Source organism: Molossus molossus, unplaced genomic scaffold, assembly GCF_014108415.1.
Source record: "Molossus molossus isolate mMolMol1 unplaced genomic scaffold, mMolMol1.p scaffold_m16_p_10, whole genome shotgun sequence".
NCBI classification, from domain to species: Eukaryota; Metazoa; Chordata; class Mammalia; order Chiroptera; family Molossidae; genus Molossus; species Molossus molossus.
In genome coordinates, this window is record NW_023425345.1 from 66,216,200 (window position 1) to 66,236,836 (window position 20,637).

General features: G+C 38.5%; 1 protein-coding gene across 2 annotated transcripts in view; it reads right to left on the reverse strand.

The window, feature by feature from the left end:
- IRAK3 (interleukin 1 receptor associated kinase 3) overlaps nt 1-20,637 on the reverse strand; it is a 47,462-nt gene that overhangs the window by 14,906 nt on the left and 11,919 nt on the right. For both annotated transcript variants that reach the window (XM_036251165.1, XM_036251166.1), the window contains exons 2-8: nt 19,498-19,680; nt 14,935-14,999; nt 14,252-14,306; nt 12,635-12,786; nt 8,667-8,731; nt 3,626-3,740; nt 2,743-2,861 (exon numbers count right to left, since the gene is read on the reverse strand). In XM_036251165.1, the coding sequence (XP_036107058.1) occupies nt 2,743-2,861; nt 3,626-3,740; nt 8,667-8,731; nt 12,635-12,786; nt 14,252-14,306; nt 14,935-14,999; nt 19,498-19,680 (754 nt within the window). The remainder of the gene's footprint in view (nt 1-2,742; nt 2,862-3,625; nt 3,741-8,666; nt 8,732-12,634; nt 12,787-14,251; nt 14,307-14,934; nt 15,000-19,497; nt 19,681-20,637) is intronic.

Genomic DNA, 20,637 nt, shown 5'->3' on the forward strand with positions numbered 1-20,637 from the left:
CACTGTCGAGTATTTTGGTTCTAGCATCCTGAATGAAGTAAGACAATATGTAAAACTGAGACATAAAAAGGCTGATTGGCCATCAGCTGTCTTAGCCTCTTCCACGTCTGTTCCTAACAGGAGCTACCATTCGATGTGAGCAGACCCCTTGCCAAGCACCATACATACTTGGGCGTTTTACCCTAAGATAGAAGCTACTGCACTTTCATTAGCATTTTGCAGAGGAAAAAACTGAGGCATGGGTAAGTTTAGCAATTTGCTCAGAAGACAGTTTAAGTGGAAAGTCAGCTTCTACTGAAGTAAGAGGAAAGGATGGAAAGAGAAGGGAAAGAAAGCACCTAAAAAAGAAGAATCATTTGGTCACATTTTGCAGAACGGCACCCCGGCAAATCTTCCTGCGTGCGTGTGGTGGCTGCAGTGGTGTGGCCCAGGTCCCTCCTTCTGGCTCCAGGGGGCGCACTCGCTCCTCAGCCAGGGAGGAGTGGCTGCTGACGGGCCCGCAGCTCAGCCCCAGCCTGGGATCTGTCTTTGGAAGAAGGGAGCTGCCTCAGCCAAGTTACTGCCCCGCTCAGGGACAGTCAGAGGACGGGGTACGAAAGCCTGAGCGCTTGGCCTCACTATAGGAAGGGTCACTCCAACGTCAGCGGTCCCCGCAGCATCGGCCAAGGCCTCGAAGACAATATTCCGGCTCCGCTTCCCCAGCCGCTCAGTTCTGCCTTCCTCCTTCCTTCCCTGACATTTGCTGTTCCTGAGAGCACACCCTAAAAATCTCCTGCAGGCATATCTCCGCCTCTGAGCCTATTTCCTGAGCCTAGTGCCTGAAAACACTCAGCATTACTGGGAAGCAGAGACCAGGCCCCACACCAGGAGCAGAGGCGCACGCGCAGCCTCGCCACGTGCTGGCTGGGGAAACCTTGGGACCGGCCGCAGTTGGATGCGTAACTGTGCGCCCCCTTGTTCCCTTTGCCGCACTGGGCGGCCTTCCCTGTCCCTAAGTACCAGAACCTCCACGCTGTCTCTCTTCTCATCCCTCTTTCCTATCAAGCTGTGATTTCAGGAGAGGATTTGATCAACTTAGTCACACAAAAGGAAAATTAATTAAATTCATGTATTACTGCTTGGGACTAAAAATAAAGTCATGTTCATTATAAGTTTAAACCAAGGGAAGGATATGTACAGCACAATTCTAGATATGTATTTATTTATTATTTAGTTATTTATTATTTAGTTATTTACTTACTCAGTTAAACCATATTTGAGCATCTGCTGGACTGAGCTGGTTGAGAGGTTGGGAGTGGCCACCTCTGCCCTTAGAAACCAACCCCGGTGACCTCTGAGACCTCCACTGTCTACCTACCGGTACCCAGTTGCCCTGAGGGTGCACTAATTTTATGCTGATTTATGGGGCCACTAGCAGTTCATGAATTACCATGTTGCACAGGCACAAACATCTACGGCGGATCCCCCACCTCCCACCCCACTACTCTTCCAGAACTAAATTGAGTTCATTTCACCAGCAAAACAAAACAAGCCATCAGTCCCTCTTCTGTCAACTCAGAAGCACACTAAAAGCTTTTCGCAAGATAGTAGTAGATGGTTCAGAAGAGGCAGCAGCCTTTTAGCTCACTTTTTTTTTTTTTAGAGAGAGAGGGAAACATTGACGTGAAAGGGACACATCGAGTGGCTGCCACCAGCACAACCCAACCAGGGCCGAGGACAAACTGCAACCGAGGTACGTGCCCTTAACGGAAACCGAACCCGGGTCTCTCTGGGCCGCAGGCCAACGCTCTAACCACTGAGCCAAACTGGCCAGGGCGCAGCAGCCTTTTAAATTCAGTCTTCCCTGCTCTTCAGCAGAGGCCTTTTAAACTACTTTTGAATAAGTTCAAGGTGAAGGGCACATAGGAAAAATTTTCCAGGGAGGTTTTGCTACAAGCTAGCTACTCTCCGAATGATTCTTATGTCTTCTAAAGAAGAAGAAAGATGGGCGATGTTATTTCTAATTTTCTCAGGTCTCAAAAATCAATACACAGTCGCGGCTTGGCTTGTCACAGAGGAAGACCCACTGCTGCGAGGCAGCAGACTTGGTGGGATCAGCAAGACACGGGAGACTCAAGGACAAATAATGTTAACTGCCATTTACTACTGTTATCTGGCTAGGAATCCCCACGTTAGTCACTTCACCTTTCCTTTAACTTCGTTTTTCTTAAGTGAGATTAATACAGGCTCAGTTCACAGTTTGCTATCAGGTATAATTAATAAAACACACAAAACTGCCTATACTACATTCTTCATTAATAAATCCCAAAGATAATATAAACTTTCCCTTTGGCAACATACATGTAGCTTTTTAAGTTTTGGTAGATATGTTTTCATTAATAAAAAAAGGTAAGACTTCAGCATGGCTGGTGTGGCTCACTGGTTGAGCATCAACCCATGCACCAAAAGGTCGCCGGTTCGATTCCCAGTCAGGACACATGCCCAGGTTGTGGGCCAAATTCCCAGTGGGGGACATGCAGGAGGCGGCCCATCAATGTTTCTCTCTCCCTCTCCCTTCCTCTCTCTCTAAAATCAATTTAAAAAAATTTTTTTAAATGTTAAGATTTTAAATATTTAGATGAGCGTTTTTAATGTACACATACATTCCAGGGAGACAACAGACAGGAAATAGTGTGAAGAGTGAACCCACCTGCAGTGGCGAAGGGGGTTCGTTCGGGTGGAACCAAAGCCTGGACGACTTACCTTGATATGCTGCCGCAGGTGACTGAGCAGCAGTCCGTGCTGTGCAGGTACCGCAAGGCTTTGGCTGTTCCTATGAGTACACTGATCCGAATGTGCCACGAGAGTGGGGCTGTGTTACCCTGAAAAGACGACAGGAGTTGCTCCAGTTGCACTTTCTGAGTGAAAACCACGCACGTATTCATCGCACAGAAGTGTGGCGCAGCAGAGGGTGGCGCGTGGTGGGTTTGCGGGGACAAGTCTGTAACTGAAGAAAGGCTTTCTACTCCCAGCGCTGGCTCTAGGCCTTTGTAGCCAGTGACATGCCTAATAATGTTCATATCAGCTTAATCAACATATGGATAGGAAGGTAATTATGTGTAAAAGCTCATTAAATAAGATTTTTAAATTATTTGTGGCATAATAGTGTGGGTAATTGAGAATAATCTGGTTTTATTCTCAGCTTAATTGAAATAACTTACATGAATCAATTTTTAAACTTATACTTCAAAAGCATTTTATGAAAAACCATGGCACTTGTTCAACCTCCTCTTTAAGGAGTCTATCACTTTTATGTCTATTCTTTGTGTTGAATGGTACCTAGGTCAACTTATACAAATAAAAGTTATCTGAGAAATAAGGGTAATTGATGTAAACCCAATTGAGATGTCGAATCAATAGGGAATAAGGACCCAGGAAAGCTTTTGGCCACTATGTTATACAACCTAGTAACTCAGGTATTTATGCAGGCCTCTGAAAGTAAGAAATTAACTCACGGAGAAGTCCTTTGTCTCCTTGGGAAACCCAGTGTGGGCTGTCCCCTCCTGTGAACGCACACGAGCCTCGGGCTCTCGCCGAGGGGCTTCAGGGAGTCAGAGTAGCAAGCAGAGTAATGGAAATTACTTACTACGCACTGTAATCTGTCAAAAAGTGATCCGTTCCTCATGTATGGATAAACCAGGCAGAACTTCTCACTCTCTGTGAAATATGCAGTCAACTCCAGTATGTTTGGATGATGAAATCTTTAAACAAATGATATTCAAATCCATCAATTAGGGGATAGGAAATAGGTCTAAAGCAGAATATAAATTTGGCAAAAGGAGAAGTAATTTCATTGGACACATGACACAGATTTGCTTTCCAAATTGATCAAAAGTGTTCTAACAAATAGTAGCCACTCTTTTACTGATTGTGACCACACAAATACAAATAAAATATCCAAATACAAGACAGAAATTTTAAGAGAGTAAAGAGTTCTTAAGATTTGGGACACTAGGAACTTTATAACAAATAGACAACAATATTCAATATTAACTTATTTTTATCAGCAGAAAACCCACTATAACTTATTTATTAAATAAATAAAGATAATGCAACTGAAATGATCTATTTCATTGTTTTAGGTAGACACATATAAGTTAAGTCACCAAAAGAGAAGAGTACAGAAGACTTGTGCGCATTCATCCATTTCTGAGAGCTACTAGGCAGGTACTGTATTAGGCATCAGTCAGGTAAAAGAGACAGCCAGTGTCTTCACACAGCTGGTATGGGGATCTACAGTCCATGGGACTAGTTAAGTTTGATGATGAAACATGTATCACTGATTTTTATATCATGGAATTCTATGTCAGTGTCAGATACATTTTTAGGCTCCTTTCCTTAAAAGCTCCATTTCTTTTTTTCTTTCTTTCTTTTTGGTACGTGCCCCTAGCGGGAACTGAACCCGGGACTCTCTGGTCCGCAAGCCGACGCTCCAACCGCTGAGCCAAATCAGCCAGGGCAAAAGCTCTATTTCTTGAATGCATGTGTCATCACTGTGAAAACTAATGGAACGCAGGTAACAACTATGAACATAAAACATGTAAAATTCTCATATACTATGAATTCAGTTCAATTCACTATTTATTGAACACCTGCTATGTTGTAGACATGTTTGGGATATTAAAATAAATAAAGCTATTTTTTTCTAAAAAGGGTTCTATTTATAAAGGCCTATTATTTGTTTCTTCCATAGCAAACCTTTGCTATAAAACACATACATATATAGATATCTACATATAGATATCTATCTACAGGGAGATTATCTATCTGTCTATATCTCCCTTTTGAGTCCTTCTATTCCTCTTTCCTCAAGAAAGGTTGTGTGTGTGGGTGTGTGTGTGTGTGTGTGTGCAATCACACTTACACAAACACACAGAGAGACTTTTATTGTTAAATATGTGAAAAACTGTGACACAAGATCCCTGCACCTACCTATAAACGGAAAAGCACTGGACTAAAAGGAACTGAGTTGGTGCATTTGGTTACTTATACAGCTGATCTATGCCACTAGCTGGCTGATTCTCCTGCGGTTTAATGAAAGAGAAATCTTTTGGAAAGCAGTAGACAGAAGACCTTGTATAGACACAGCCACTGCTCGCTCACAGAGCAGAAGTGGCCACTTGCTTATTTTTAAATAGTACTGATCAAGCAGAAAAATGTTTCCTTTAGAAGTTCTTAAGGTAAGAAGCATGGAAATGCCATAGAGAGTGATTGCTGGTTTTAGTTCTACAGACCCATCTCACCCATCCTTCCACTAAAAAGTTGTAAGTTGGTGGGACTTTAGATTATATAGGTCTGAAGGTCAGCAAGTCAACAGATACTCTGAGTGCCTACTGCAGATAAAACATGAGGCAAGCTACCACGGTGTAGGGAAGGAGACAGACCTGGGTTTGAAATTCTGGTTTTCTTTCCATCAAATGTATAAACTTGGGCAAGTTATTGAATCTCTATGAGCTGATTTGTGTCCCCCAAATCCCTCCACCAATCCATATGTTGAAACCCTATCCCCCAATGTGATCATGTTTCAAGATGAGGCCTTTGGGAGATAATTCAGGTTAGATGAGGTCATGTGGGTGGGGCCCACATGATAGGATTAGTGCCCTTCTGAGAAGAAACAGCAGAGAGTTTGCTCCCTCTCTCCACCTGGGAGGACAAAACAAGAAGGCAGTCAGGAACAGAGTCCTCACAGGAATCAAATCTGCCTTGATCTTGGACATCCCAGCTTCCAGAACTGTGAGAAATATGCCAATCTTCAGAAGTAGGTAAAACTTCTACTTCTCAAGAGTGTTATGCAAATTAAATTAAAGGTTAAACATTCAGCCAAGTCCCAGAACCTCAGAAATTGTTAGCTTCCTTCTCTTCCCTTGAGGAAGAAGGGGAGGAAAAAAAAAAAAAAAAAAAAAGAATCAGAAGCCACATTCTAAGGAGTTTATAATTCTATTTAAGAAACAGGATTAAGCAGGTCCCTTAATATTAAACTAAGAAAAAAAAAAATTCTCATCCTCAGGTCTCAGTAACATCTTTTTGTTACTTTTTCCAAGAAGCCTACTCTGCACCCCCTCACCCTCCACCACCACTGAGTTGCTATTTCCTGTTTTTTCAGTGTTCAGTACTTCCTCATATTATCATTTAATTTACTGAAATTGCCTACTATGTACTTCTCTACTAATCCCACTCTAAACATCTCAGATAGTATGTTCTGAAAGGAGAAAGCTGCATCTGACTTATTCCTAAGTAAATCTCTGAGAAGTGGGAGATTGACTTAGGAAATAAGTTAGATCTTATAAAAAAAAAAAAAAAAAAAAATATATATATATATATATATATATATATATATACACACACACAATCTGCCTCAATTTCCCATCTATAAAATGGAGATAATAGCAATATTTACCTCATAGGTAAGTTGATTACCACATAGGTAATCCTATGATTACCTCAGAAGATTAAATAATTAATACATGTAAACTTCTTGGTAAATAAATATTAGCAATATAAATAATGATGGCACATGAAGAATATTCAATATCATAGAGTTGTCAATTCTCTCTAAATAAATATATAAATACCTCACCAGAATAAATCCAAATAAATCAGATACATAAATATAAAAAATAAGATCATAAAAGTACTTGGAAAAAATGGCAATATTACTTTTTAACCTCTCAGTTATGATATAAAACCCAGAGTCCATAAAAGAAAATATAGTTGAAAAATATTAAATTCAACTACATGAAAACCATTTCCACATGGCCAAAACTAGAATAAACAAAGACAAATGACAATCTGGTAAAAAACTGCTTGTGTCTCATAACATAAAAGCAGGGCTAATTTTCTCTAATATATAAAGCGCTCTTACAAACCATTAAGAAAAATACCCAATGGCTTAATAAAACAAGGGAGCAAAGGGTATTATATTTTCATAGAGAAGGAAATATATCCTTTAATATGTATAAAGATTCACTCATAATAGAAAAAGAAATTTAAACTACACTGAGAAACCATTTCTACCCAGCAGACTGGCAAAAATTAAAAGTTAAGAAATTAGATGAACTTTTGGGTGTAAATGCAAGTGAACCAGGCACTCTTACATATGACTTGTATAACTGTAAATCAGTGTAACTGCTACTGAAGGACAATTTGGTAATACGTCATACGTATCACCATTTTGACGCTATAATTGTTTTTGTTGTTGTTGCTGTTGATCCTCACCGGAAGATATTTTTTCCATTAAGCTTTAGAGAAGAGGGAAAGAGGGAGGGAGGGAAGAAGGGAGGGAGGGAGGGAGGGAGGGAGGGGAGAGAGAGAGAGAGAGAGACATATTGATTGTGGCTGGGGGTCAAACCTGCAACCCAGGTACGTGCCCTTGACTGGGGGATTGAACCCGAGATCAACGGATGTGCAGATCAACACTCTAACTACTGACCCACATCGGCCAGTGCTACCCTATAATTTTATTTATGTAAATTTATCTTAGATATATTTAAACATTTACATATGAAAAAACATATGTATTAGTTTTCTTGTTGCAGCATCATTTTTTAATAATAAAAGATTAGAAAATAAAAACCCATCAATAGTAGAATGTTTAAATTACAGTACAGCACACAGTGGAATACTAAAATAAGCAAAGCGAACAAAGTATTGATGCTACGTTTTGTGTGAGAAGAGAAAAATAAGAAAACAAAATACATACATGCTTACACATAAACCATCTCCGGAAGATACACAAGAAACTGATAGCTATATTGCCTTTGGGAAAATCAGCTGGGCAGTTGGATGATAATATTATTTTCTTGGTTTACCCTTTTGCACTTTTGAAATTTTGAAATGTTTGAACATTTGCTTACTCATAAGTAAATAAATAAGGCTTAAATACAAAAACCTTATTACTGCAGTTTTGGTTTCAGTTTTTTGTTGACTAAATGACATATACTAAGTTATTACAATTAGCCTCTAACGTTTGGATTTCTGGTGCTGGGTATTAAAGGAGAGGGATTTATACCCCTGCCCCCAGTTATGTATTGGTTTAGAAAACATCTGAAAAGAACATTTTCTATTTGTGAAGGGTGATGAGTGAACTCTATAGGGTTATGGGCCTTCAATGAGGCTCAAGGCACAGCTGCAGATATGAATATATATGAAAATGAAGTCATTTTAGTTTGTCCCCAGGGACCCGCAGGCTCATGAATGAATTCACAGAAAATAATATGCACATCAAAAGCACTCGATTTCTTTGTCTAAAACTCTCTTCCTGAAGAGGGTTATACCGATGAAACAGTTTCTTGACTGGAATGTCTCTAAGGAAGGAGGAAATGGTAAAATATATACAATTCTAATGCTCTAAGAATTATTTCACACTCAGCCATGTTAGTCACACATGATTGAACACACTTCCCCATGGCAGGTTTCTTGTTAAAATATGTTCAAGTGAATTATGTAAATGGCCTATTTTTTAATGTATTCTAAGGAATATACTAAAGCAGATGTCAGAAATTTACCCAGTGTTCTCCAACCCTCATTTATGAAATGCCAACCATGCCAAGCTCTGTGGTGTAAAATGAAAGATGAGCAGAGATGAAAACCAGGCACAAAACAAGAAATTCCAGGCCAAATATACTCACAGCAGTAAAACTTCAAGCTCAGATAAAAACCTCTTCCATTGTTTCTTACATTGCATTTGTTTCTCCTAAATATCAAACAGAAAAACAAGAAAAAAAAAATTAAGGGAAGTATCTCTATTTCTGGGATTCTTAAGCCCACAGCCTCCCTGAAATTAGGTGAACTTTTGGGTGTAAATGCAAATGAACACGTTTCTGGGGAGAGGATTCTCAGATTTAATCAGATTTTCAAAAACCCATTCACCCCAAACAGATTTAGAACCACTGCTATTAAATGAAAAGTTTTTCATGCAATGTTTCATGTCACCATATTTTATATTTGAACTCTTTCACCTTTTTCATAAATTCAAAAATACTGTATGTCTTCAAAGAAAATCCCCTGATATTTACAAATTCCCCACTTGAACTCATAAAGAATTCAGTTCCTGGTCCCTGTATACTGGTTAGAAGTGACTTCACTAATTTGGCATTAATGACTTGGGTCATTTGGACATGTTGGTTCAAGTTTACCTCTGCATTAATTTTTAAAAGGTGGGCTTACTAAGCAAATAAAACTATAACTCCTTACTTCAAAGATGCTTCAGAAGCTAGCCCAGTGCCTGACATAAATGTTTATTGAATTTATTAATTAGTCCATTATTATCGGACTGAGCACTAACTCTGTACCTGGCACCATTCTAATGGCTTCATGCACCTCAGGCCATTGCAGGGCTCCAAATATCAGGTTCCTAACTTCTACAATAAAGGAGTTAAATGAGATGTGCTCCTAGGTCCCATCAACTGCAAGGTTCTTTCATCTGCAAACTGCTAGATGGGGCAGAGTTTCCGAGCTCTCTGTCCTCAGGAATGGAGGGAGAGAAATCCAACAAGAATTCTGGAAGCTATTTTCCAAGTTAATCCAGGAAGTCAGAAACAATAAACTAGGCTGACAACTCATTTTCAAAGACATCTTTATGAGACTTTATATTTTGAAAAACTATTGTCGTGAGATCCAAGTGGGCTGGGTCTCAGGCCCTTTTGTAACACTCACTGTTTGTGACCTTGTGTCACTTTGTCACTTAATCTCCCTGAGGTCACAGTTTTCTTAATCTGAAAAATAAAGGGGTTAGTTTTTGTGTTTGTGCAAAGCTAGTGTTCGTGCTAAGCTAGCATTCTTGCGGCTCATCGTGTGGTCTGTGCACGAGGAACATCAGCTTCTCTGGGAGCTGGTGAGAAATGCTGAATCTCAGGTCCCCGCACAGATGTGCGGAATCAGAATTATAATCTCCCCAGGTGTTGGATGCACCTATCTAACTTTAGTACATTTAGTACACTTGCCCGCTTCAGTCCCTCTACGAAAGGTTATTGATGTTAATGTCCAATTTTACAAAACCACATTTTTTTTTAAAATGCTCTGCAGCTCAAGCTTCATTAAATTATCTCATCTTTCTGATAAATGTGTGTGTGGGTGTGTTTGTGATGGATGTTGCTTCTCTCTCTAAATATCAATTTAAAAAATACTAAGACAGAGGCAGGAGAGTCAGAGAAGAGATGAAGAAGCAGATGTTAGAGTAATGTGTTTGTATGAGTGTGTGTAGGACTTTGTAAAGTCTATCTGTTGGTACCTTTGTTACCTCCTGTCTTTTTACTCCTGGAGAGTCGCAACTAAATTCATAAAAAGGGCACATTTGTCATTCATTTCATTGCTTGAGAAATATTTATTGAGCAACTATTATGGATTAGGCCCTGTAATGAGGCACTGGGATACAAAGATAGACGAGCTCTCTTTAAAGAAAATCATCCAGTCTATTGGGAGAGGCGGATGAAGAAGTCAGTACTATGATACAATGCTGTGACGCTGTGACTACACGAAGGAGGGTCAGCAAAACCATACTGGAGGGGTCAGGGGCAATCAAAGAAACAATTGTCTCTGGGGCAGGAGGGAAGGAGATCTAGAGGCAATGACATCTCATTCTGAAGCCAGACTCCTGAAAAGAAAACTCGCAAAAGGGAGTGTGAGCCCTGGCAAGGTGGCTCCGTCGGCTGGAGCGCTGACCCATACACAAAGGTTACAGTTTGATTCCGGGTCAGGGCACGTACAGGAGGCAACTGATTGATGCTTTTCTCTCACATTGATGTTTCTCTCTCTCTCTTTCTCTCTCTCTCTTCCTTCTAAAATCAATTTAAAAAACATATTCTCAGGTGAGGATTTTTAAAAAGATGGAGTGTGCATTGGTGGAGCTGCAGAGGGAAGAGGAGGGGAGACGGATGGAGCCTTTGGGGAGGTGGGCCTAGGGTGCAGTCAAACGAGGATGTACAAATGGAGCCGTTTCATCTCATCTCTTAGGCACACTGGCCCTAAGACACCGGCTTCAGTTAGGCCTCCTCTAGAGTAACCACATTCTCTTTGTTGAATGGTTTTTACCAGCAGATAGTTTCATTTCTTTATTAGACCATTCATCTTACCAGGAATTTTGAGATGTCTATATAGAATTAGTGGGCAAAATGCAATTTGAAGAAATGGAGAAATCAGGCTACTTGTTTAAAAAAGTCCCTATAACTTAAGCTGCCAAGTAGGATTCACCTTAGATCCTCCCTCCCTCTCCCCTATTTCCCCAGCTCTAATAGGTCACTATTTTGATCATTATTTTTGGTCCATTTCATCTCATCTCTGAGACGTACCGTCTCCTCGTCATCCCCATTGCCTCTGCCCTGCAGTGGTTCCCAACACTGGCTACATATGACCCACCTGGGAAGCTTTTTAAAAACATTGATGCTGCCCTGGCTGGTATGGCTCAGTTGGTTGGAACGGGTCCCATATATCAAAAGGTGGTGGGTTTGATTCCCGGTCAGGGCACATACCCAGGTTGTGGATTCCCTTGGCAGGGGCACATGCGGGAGGCAACTGATCAAGGTGATGGATGTTGTTTGTCTCTCTCTCCAAATATCAATTTAAAAAAATGCTGATGCCCGCCACCATTGTGGCTACTTGGATTTATTATTCATGAGTAAGACATCTGCTTTCAGGCCTGAACCTCCAGGCCTTTCCACCTGCTGTTTGTTCCACCCCTCACTTCCTGCCAAAATCCTACTCATCCTTCAAAATCCAGCTGAAAGGTCACGTCCTTTCATGCACTGTTCCCCTGGTTTACTGCAGAAATGTTTACTGAGTGGTTACTCTGTCCCAGACACTCTCCTGGGCGCTGGACGCACTCCGCCTCTGGCTACATTGTATGTGCTCCTAGGACCTTTTGGACAAATGTCTGCTCAAGTACTTCTCACACTGAAGTTTAATCTTTTCTTTAGCCAGCTGTTTCCTCCTGTTAGACTGTGAGCAACTCGAGGACAGAAATATGCCTTATTCATCTTTGCAAGTTCAGTACCCACCCACATAAGGAGTTTAGAAACTGTTTACTAATTGCTGACGAACAGTGAAGAACACGAGGAGCGGCTCTGTGGGGTGTATGGTGTACCTATCGCTCCCCGACTCCCCAGTCAGAATCCTCAGTACCCTTTCTGCCCTTTGGCCAAGCACTCAGCTGCCTTGCTGCTCCCACCCGAAGCCTCCCCTCCCCCACGCTCCTGAGCTGTGGCAGAAGACAATTTTTAAAGTGCCACGGGATGCCAGTGTGTGGCTTAGCTTGCGAAGCTGCCCATCCTAAAAAAATCAAACAAACATGAACACTGGAGCAGCCAGCACAACCTGACCGTCTGAAGCCAAGTCCCAAAGGTCTAACAAGGCTTTTCAGAAAAGACTTTCTCATGCAATACCTCTGGGTATAGGAAGGATTTAACTTCCACATTCCTGCAAGACAGGCATTCATTTCTCAGCCGTTTCTCCAGTCGCCTGAGATCATAGATCTTATTTCCATTTATGAAATTATATTTTCAAATACACCTCTTTTCAATCTTGATGAAAAATGACACATTCTAATATGAAGCATGAGCAAATAAATGGAACTGATATCCTGTGGTAGTAATTCTTTCCATACCTGTTTAAATAACTTAATGGCATAGGTTTGGTTTTGGACCTCCGCTCTGAATACCTCGAAAACCTCCCCTTCTCCGATGCGGAAGTCTTTGTGGAAGTTTTTGGTTCCTTCTATGATGTTTTGAAAGCTGATGGAGGATTGAAGCACTGTTCCTTAGGAAGGAGAGGAGGGAGAAGATAAGTTACTTTTACTTCTTTAAAGAGCCACTGCCACCACTACAAAGAGCCAGGACTTCCATACCAGAAATACGGCAGAGCCCAGTGGAAAGTCGGCGGGGTGAGGCACAGGAGCCAAACTGAACCCCACCATGTGCTCTCTGGACATTTACTCAGGTCTGGCTCCCACTGTTTCACAGAGCAAATGGCTTTTTAAATATTTCAGCAATAGCACTGCAATTCTATCACCCTTCCAAAGAGATCAGCCAAAAAGCTCAGTTGGGGAAACTTTTCCGAGGTTGTTTCTCTGCCATTAGAACAATGAATGTGAAACCAAAAAAAAAAAACCTATATTAGTGGAAATCTTGATATGACTCAACAATATTCTCTAAGAATGACTGATGGAAACATTTTTCATAAGCCAAATCTTCTAAATGCCTAGCTAACTTCCTCAGAGTAAATTAGAAAGATGTCAAAGCAAAGACTGGGAAGAAACATTTAAAAGGTAACCAACTATAAATCCAAAGGCAAAAGCTTGGCTAAAAACTTCAGAATCCAATTTTGGCTATATTTCCAATTTAATATTTAGACCTTATTGCTAAATCTTAAAGGACCAAAATTTTCTAAATCTCTTTTGAACCAAAGAAACATCAGATCTAGTGGCAAAGATTAGACTAGGTAGCCTCAGATAGCCATTAAAGTTTATCAGAATGGCCCTGGCTGGTTTGGCTCAGAGGTTAGAGCGTTGGCCTGCAGTCCTGAGAGACCTGGGTTTGGTTCCCACCAAGGGTATGTACCTCGGTTGCAGTTTGTCCTCAGCCCTGGTTGGGTCGTGCAGGTGGCAGCCACTCGATGTGTCCCTTTCATGTCGATGTTTCTTTCTCTCTCACTCTTCCTCTCTCTCCCTCCCACTCTATCTGAACAAAAAAATGGAAAAATGTCCTCAGGTGATGATAAAAAATAAAATAAAGTTTATCAGAATGACCCCTGGGTACAACTACATTATTCTCTCAGCTAATAAAGTAGGAAAGATGATATGGAAAATAACTGGATTTTCAGAGCCACTTTCAGAGTTGCTATATAAACATCTCTAAAAATCTCTGCAAATGCTATGACAATTTCTAAAACTATATAAAACCCCACATAATTTTTAAATATTTTCCTGACATAGAATAGCAAGTTTCGCAAACAGAAAATAAGAACTTCCCTTAAGAGATCACAATTCACAATTATGTTCTTCATTGGCCAATAGATTTTTAATATCACAATAATATATCATCTATCAGAACTGTCTCAAGTCAAAATTACAGTATTTTGATGTCTATGAAAAGTTCATGCTGAATCTGCATATTAATGAACAGCTAATACATTTATCGGATATTTCTCCCTCTCAATTGACTTAATTGAAAGCATGATTTAAAAAGAAGTTGGGGTGGTGGTTTTTTTGTTGTTGTTTTTTTACCTTTTTTATTATGTTCAGGAATAAGAACATTATCCACTGTGACATTGGCTGTTTCCTAAGAGAAGAAATACGTATTAAAGTAATTCAGTTTCATAAGTCTAAATAGAAGAGAACTTCAACAGAAGTCCACAGCTCCCCCTGGGACTATACAGTTCAGTAGAGTGAAATCTAATTTAGAAGTAAGCTAGTAGAAAGCAAAATTATTTTATTTTATTCAATAGTATTCATTGTCATATATATTTAAGGTTTCCAGACCAACTGTAAAAATTCAAGTATCAATGTCATTGTCAGTTATGGTCAATTTTAAATGACTTCTATTGTTATAAAAATGATCGCTGCTAATCTGCTTTAATAACAGTTAACAGCAATATGCAAAACACCAGTTAGAACAGAAAAATTAAAAGCTGAGTTAAGACAAATGCATAACTTATAGCACCCTTAATAGTTCTAAGCCTCCTATCTGACAGATCACTAAGAGGAGCGAGTTCTTAACTTCAAACATTTACGAAGCTCTACTTTTCTGAATTGCCGAGTAAACAAAGTATATTAACAGAGCTACGGCTTTTCTGCTGTTAAATTAGAACCTGCAACTCCAGCATTTTTCTGTCTGATTATTTTATTTCTATGCTCAATTATGTATGCAACAGAGTTCAAGGATCATTATCTATGCATACACACTCTACCTTGAAGAACATGTTTGGAAATCCATCTCCCTGATGACTCTTCTCTGAAGGATTCAAAGCTGCTCCTATAAGAGAAATAAGGGGAGCTAAATATCAAAAAAAAAAAAAAGTTTATGTCCCTAGTAAACTTGCTTTTTCCCCTTTCTTAGACTGTGAAAATAAATACCTTTATAGTAATGTTCATTTCTAAAGCTCAGTTTCATTTCCATTGAATGGCTACAAATTTATGTATGTGAATAGCTTTCTAATGATCAAATATCATACAAATATAATTTGGTTCACTAAAAACATGAATAATTACCTTAAATTATTGTTAGCTATTATTTAATTTTTTAAACTGTAAAGTAGAAAATTGAAAGAAAAAGGCAACATTGTTACCATCTTTTTATACACATATTTTAATGTTTTTTTGCAATTACAGGATTATATCTCCCTGGGTTAGATTATTTTTCATCCCATTTTGGGTCATAAGGTATTAGAGGTGTGTATGTCTGCGTGTTTGTGTTAACTAGCACAAATACCCACCGCCGCTCCCCAGTTTTAGACTATCACTTCTGTCTGTGACAGTACTGTCTGAACTGAGTAGTCTATGTGGCTTCCTATAAAAGATTAAAACCCTGCAATATTTTGCAGTTGCTTCTGACATTTTGTTTCAGACTTTAGAAACTTTTTACTTCATTTTCAAATTTTCCTTAGATTGTATTCTGGTGTTTCTTAAACTATTTGTTTAGAAGACAGGCAATAAAACACAATAAATTGATAATGAACCTCCTTGAACAGTACTATAAACCAAACACTAAAGACCCAACGGACATCTATAGAACATTCCATCCAAAAACAGAAAAATATATACATACTTCACAAGTGCACATTGAACATTCTCCAGAATAGACCACACGTTAGGCAATAAAATAAGCCTCAATAAATTTCAAAGGGTTGAAATCATACAAAGCATAATCTCTGACCAAAATGGAACTAAAGTAGAAATCAATAACAGAAGAAAATTTGGGAGGTTCACAAATACATGGAAATTAAACAACAAAGTCATAAATAACAAATATAAGAAGAAATCATAAGGGAAATTAGAAAATACTTTAAGATGAATGAAATGAAAACACAACATATCAAAACTTAATGCAGCAAGACCAGTGCTTAAAGGAAAATTTATAGTTGTATATACTTACATTAAAAAAGAAGAAATATCTCAAATCAGTAACCTAAATTTATACCTTAAGAAGCTAGAAAAAGAAGAGTAAACTAAACTAAAGCAGAAGGGAAGAAAGAATTAAGATTAGAGTGGAATTAAATAAAATAAAAAATAGAAAAATGAGAGAGAAAAATCAATGAAACCAAAGGGGATTGGTTTCAAATTTGTGAAAATATCACAAATTTGACAATCCTTTATTAAAAATGACCAAGGAAGAGGAAAGACAAAAATTACTAAAACAAGAACAAAACCAGGAGACATAACTACCAACCTTACAGAAATAAAAAGAATTATGAATACAAGAACAACTATATGTAAAAAAATTAGATAACTTAGATGATATAAACAGATTTCTAGAAAAACACAAATTACTGAAACTAACTCAAGAAGAAATAAACAATCTGAATGGACCTATAACAGAGACAGAGATTGAATTAATATTTTAAGACTTCCCACAAAGAAAAGTACAGGTCTGGATGAATTCACAGGGAACACTACCAATAACTAAAGAAAATATAATACCAGTCCTTCACAAATTCTTCCAAAATAGAAGAGGAGGTAACAACTCCCAAATTATTCTTTTGACGTCAATATTTTCCTTATACCAATGCCAGACAAAATACAGGAAAATTACAGACCAATATCCCTTATGTATATAGGTACAAAAATCCTCAACAAAATATTAGCAAACCAAATCCAGAAACATATAAGAAGGATTATATACTACAACCAAGTGGAAGTCATCCCAGAAATCCAATATTGACTTAATATCTGAAAAATCAATCAGTGAAATACACCATATTAATAGAATGAGGAACAAAACCTGTAAAATCCAATAACCTATCATAATAACAACCATAAGAATAGAAGAGAATTCCCTTAATTTGATAAAGAACATCTGTGAAAAGCCCACAGATAACATCATACATAATTCTGAAAGACTGAATGTTTTCCCTTTCAGATCAGCAACAAGAAAAGGATGTCTGGTCTTGCTACTTCTATTAGAAAATATACTAGCGATTCTAGCTAGGGAAGTTAGGCAAGGGAAAAAAAAAAATCCTAAATAAGGTATTGTTGTATAAAACAAAATCTGGAGATTAGGAACCATAAGGGCACTAAAAGTCATTGTTCTTTTATTGCTCACAAAAAGAGAGGACAATACTTCACTGTCATATAAAATGAAAAACTCAAAATGGCTCTCCTAAGAAGCCAGCAGAAAGCTGTGGATTTCACATCAAAACTAAAAAACAATTGCTGATCATTGAACTATAAATGCAAAATGTGATATGTAAAGATGTGTGCCAGAAATATAAAGACAGTAAGTTAAGAGTCCAGCTTCTTGAACAACTTGGTTATGTCCTGAGATCTGAGGATATTTTTTTATGAAAGTTAAAAAACCACCTATGCAGCCAACTGAACTGCAGGAATGATGACTAGCAGGAAACACAAGGCCTTTCTCAGTAGGACTCATAAGAAAAGTCTATAAAGTGATCTTTGGAGGTTGGCATAAGAAATTTCTCCAAAGAAATTTGGTAGTTCACCCTACCAAACTGAATAATTTTAAGAAAGGTAGGCAAAAATGGATATCTGGGTAGATAATGAATTATTTGGATAACTGATAACTCTGGCCATGGTAACAACAAAGACTAAATCTTTTTCTCTAAACTGCTAAATTGGTGAGCAGTTATCATAGGAGACATCTGTTAAGCAGGCTACACTCAATGTTTCCAATGAATCATCACATTGCTGCTTTTAACAAGCTACGTAATTAATGTTTTTAAAGAATGCAAAGCATCCTCTCAATCAATTGCAATTAAATAGTGCTATTTTCCTCAGTAAAGGACTCAGAACAAGGCGTTACTCTCTCTGTCATCTCAGATTTACCTGTCTCCTGGGACTAGGGCAGTAAATAATTATTTTTCCACCAATCAGCTAATCTCCCATATAAAAAATAAAATCAATGTTGCATGTGCAACAGACTAGGAGTCAACCAAGAATGTGACGTTTTTGCCTACTCAGCACACATCATTCTCTACTGCATAAACAATGCAAAGAGTGAGAGATACGCTGAAATCTATTCCAGCCGTATCTATAAAACATCTCCATGTGTCTTACCAAAATGGTTCGAGTTTATAGTGAAGAGCAAGTTGTGTGGGTGGTTTCAGTGGCTGGAAAAGGCTCAGATGATAAGGCATTGAATTTACAGTTCCCAGGAACTCAATGCATTTTAATTGATCATTTAGCTTCATAGTGAAGCATTCTGCTCCATGAAACTAACTGAAGAAGTAGTGTGCAAAAGACAAAAATGGGTTAATCAAGTTATATAGAGAATATCATGGTAGAAGCCTATTGGGAACTGTCTAATAACCCATTAACATGGAAAACCTACAAAATAAGTCAATCAGAAGCTACAGTTTTCTGGTACAAATCTCTGACAATTTCTTCTTTGTGCGTTTCTTTGGGTGATAAGATAGAGGCTCAAGTGCATTAACTAGATTATCAAAGAGCATGTGTGCAAATATACAGAAATATTCCTGAATGAAAGAGGCAAATAACAAGGATGTTGATTCAAAAGAGTTTCCACCTAAGAGCCCTGAGTCTATAAGACCCAAGATCACTGAAGATCATTCTTGTTGAAGGGAATAAATCTAAAGTGGATACAGAACAGGTGACATCAGGAGATTAATTTAATGACAAAAAATGAGTGGAGAAAACTTCATGAGCTTTACTTATCAGGTTACCCTAAATGTAAGGCATGACTCAGCATGAGAAACAGACAAGACAGGGAAGAATTAGGCCGCTGTGGAATGGGTAGTAAACAGGTAAGGCAGAGTTAGAGGCCACAGCATAAAAAGAGCAGTATGGATAAAAAAGAAATCCTAGAGTTATTCTGGAGGAATATCGTTTGCACTAAAATACAGGGTGGAAATCCAATTATATTTTTAACTTCTTATATGATAAAACAAATTATGACATTACTTATATTTTACTCATATTGTGATTCTGTTTATGATTCAAAGAGTTTCAGAGCTTGGATAGAGAGTTGATTCATATTGCGAAGAATAAAACATTTCAAAAAGTGTAGTTTGTACGTATAAATTTTTTTAAAAACCCAAACTATAAATTGGTAGAAAGGAATGTGTTCTATAAATTAGATAGTAAGGAATGGAAGTGTCACCCCCCGACCCCCACAGAAGTGAAGCTGTGAGGCCTGCTTCAGATAAATGGCACTGGTAAGAATTCGGTGACAAATAGCATGGCCAGTCACTGTCTTAAATAAAATGGAATATTCACATTTACAAATTACAATTCCTATTAAGTGGACCAAGAGCCGCATCATAAAAGTCAGTGTTTACCATGGTTTGCAATTAAATGGATAGCTCGATGATGTCCCATCTCATGGAGGATCTGTAAAAGGTCGCCGATGGTCTTGTTTTTCTGTGCCCAGGACCAAAGTAATTCTCTCGTTCCACTTTTACCTTGATCTACATATTTTTCAATATGCCGAACATCCAGCCAGCTGTTTGAAAGTCGCTCCGCTGTGGAAATTGCAACAAGAAGGACCAAAGAGTAGTTATTGAAATACTTTTTTTGCTGCGCTTTGTGTGCTTTATTTAATTGTGTTTATAGTTTTGTATTTTGAACTAACTTTAGTTCCTCACCAGCTTCTCCTCATGTCAACATCTTACAGAACTACCTTCCAGTCATTAGAACCAGTGATGACTGAACGGCAGACCTTAATCTAATTTCACCAGTTTTCCCACTGTCCTGTTGCTCTTCTAAAAATCCTATCCAGTTACTCGCATTGCAGTCAGTTGATACTTAATCTCCTCCAGTTGGATATTCCTCAGTCTTCCCGTGTGTCCTTCCCAGTGCATCATATCAAGAGGCTCATGATGCTGATGTCTTATTACCGGTGATGTTCATTTTGATTATTTGGGTAAAGTGGTATCTGCACTATTAAATTGTCTTTCCCTTTATAATTAATAACTATGTTGGGGGAAATACCTCAGGACTATGGAAATATCCTGTTTCTCCTCAGATTTTGCCCATAAATGTTCACATCTATAAGAGGATTTTGTTTATCATAGTTCATTACTCTGGTGTTTGCTTAATGGGGATTCTTTATTTTCCCTTCTGTGTTTATTAACTACAGTTCTTCTGTAAGAAAGTGCTCTCTCTTCTCCCCCATTTGTTTAACTAATTTATTTATTTATATCATCATGAACTCATGAGTACCTATTCCAGAGGTTAAAATCCAGTGCTATCATTATTATTTTGTTGCTAAAATTGTTCCAGCTTTGTCCATTTGGGCTGGCTCCTGTGTGATAAGCCCTATCATTTTTGGAATACTCCCTTATTTTCTGGCTTACAAGATGCTCTAGGCCCACTTTGTACTTCCCCTGCCCTAACCCTGTTATTAACTACTTTTCCAAGGAGTCCAGCCAGAAATATTGAAGAGCCAAAGCACAATTCTCCAGGTTCCCATTCCCACC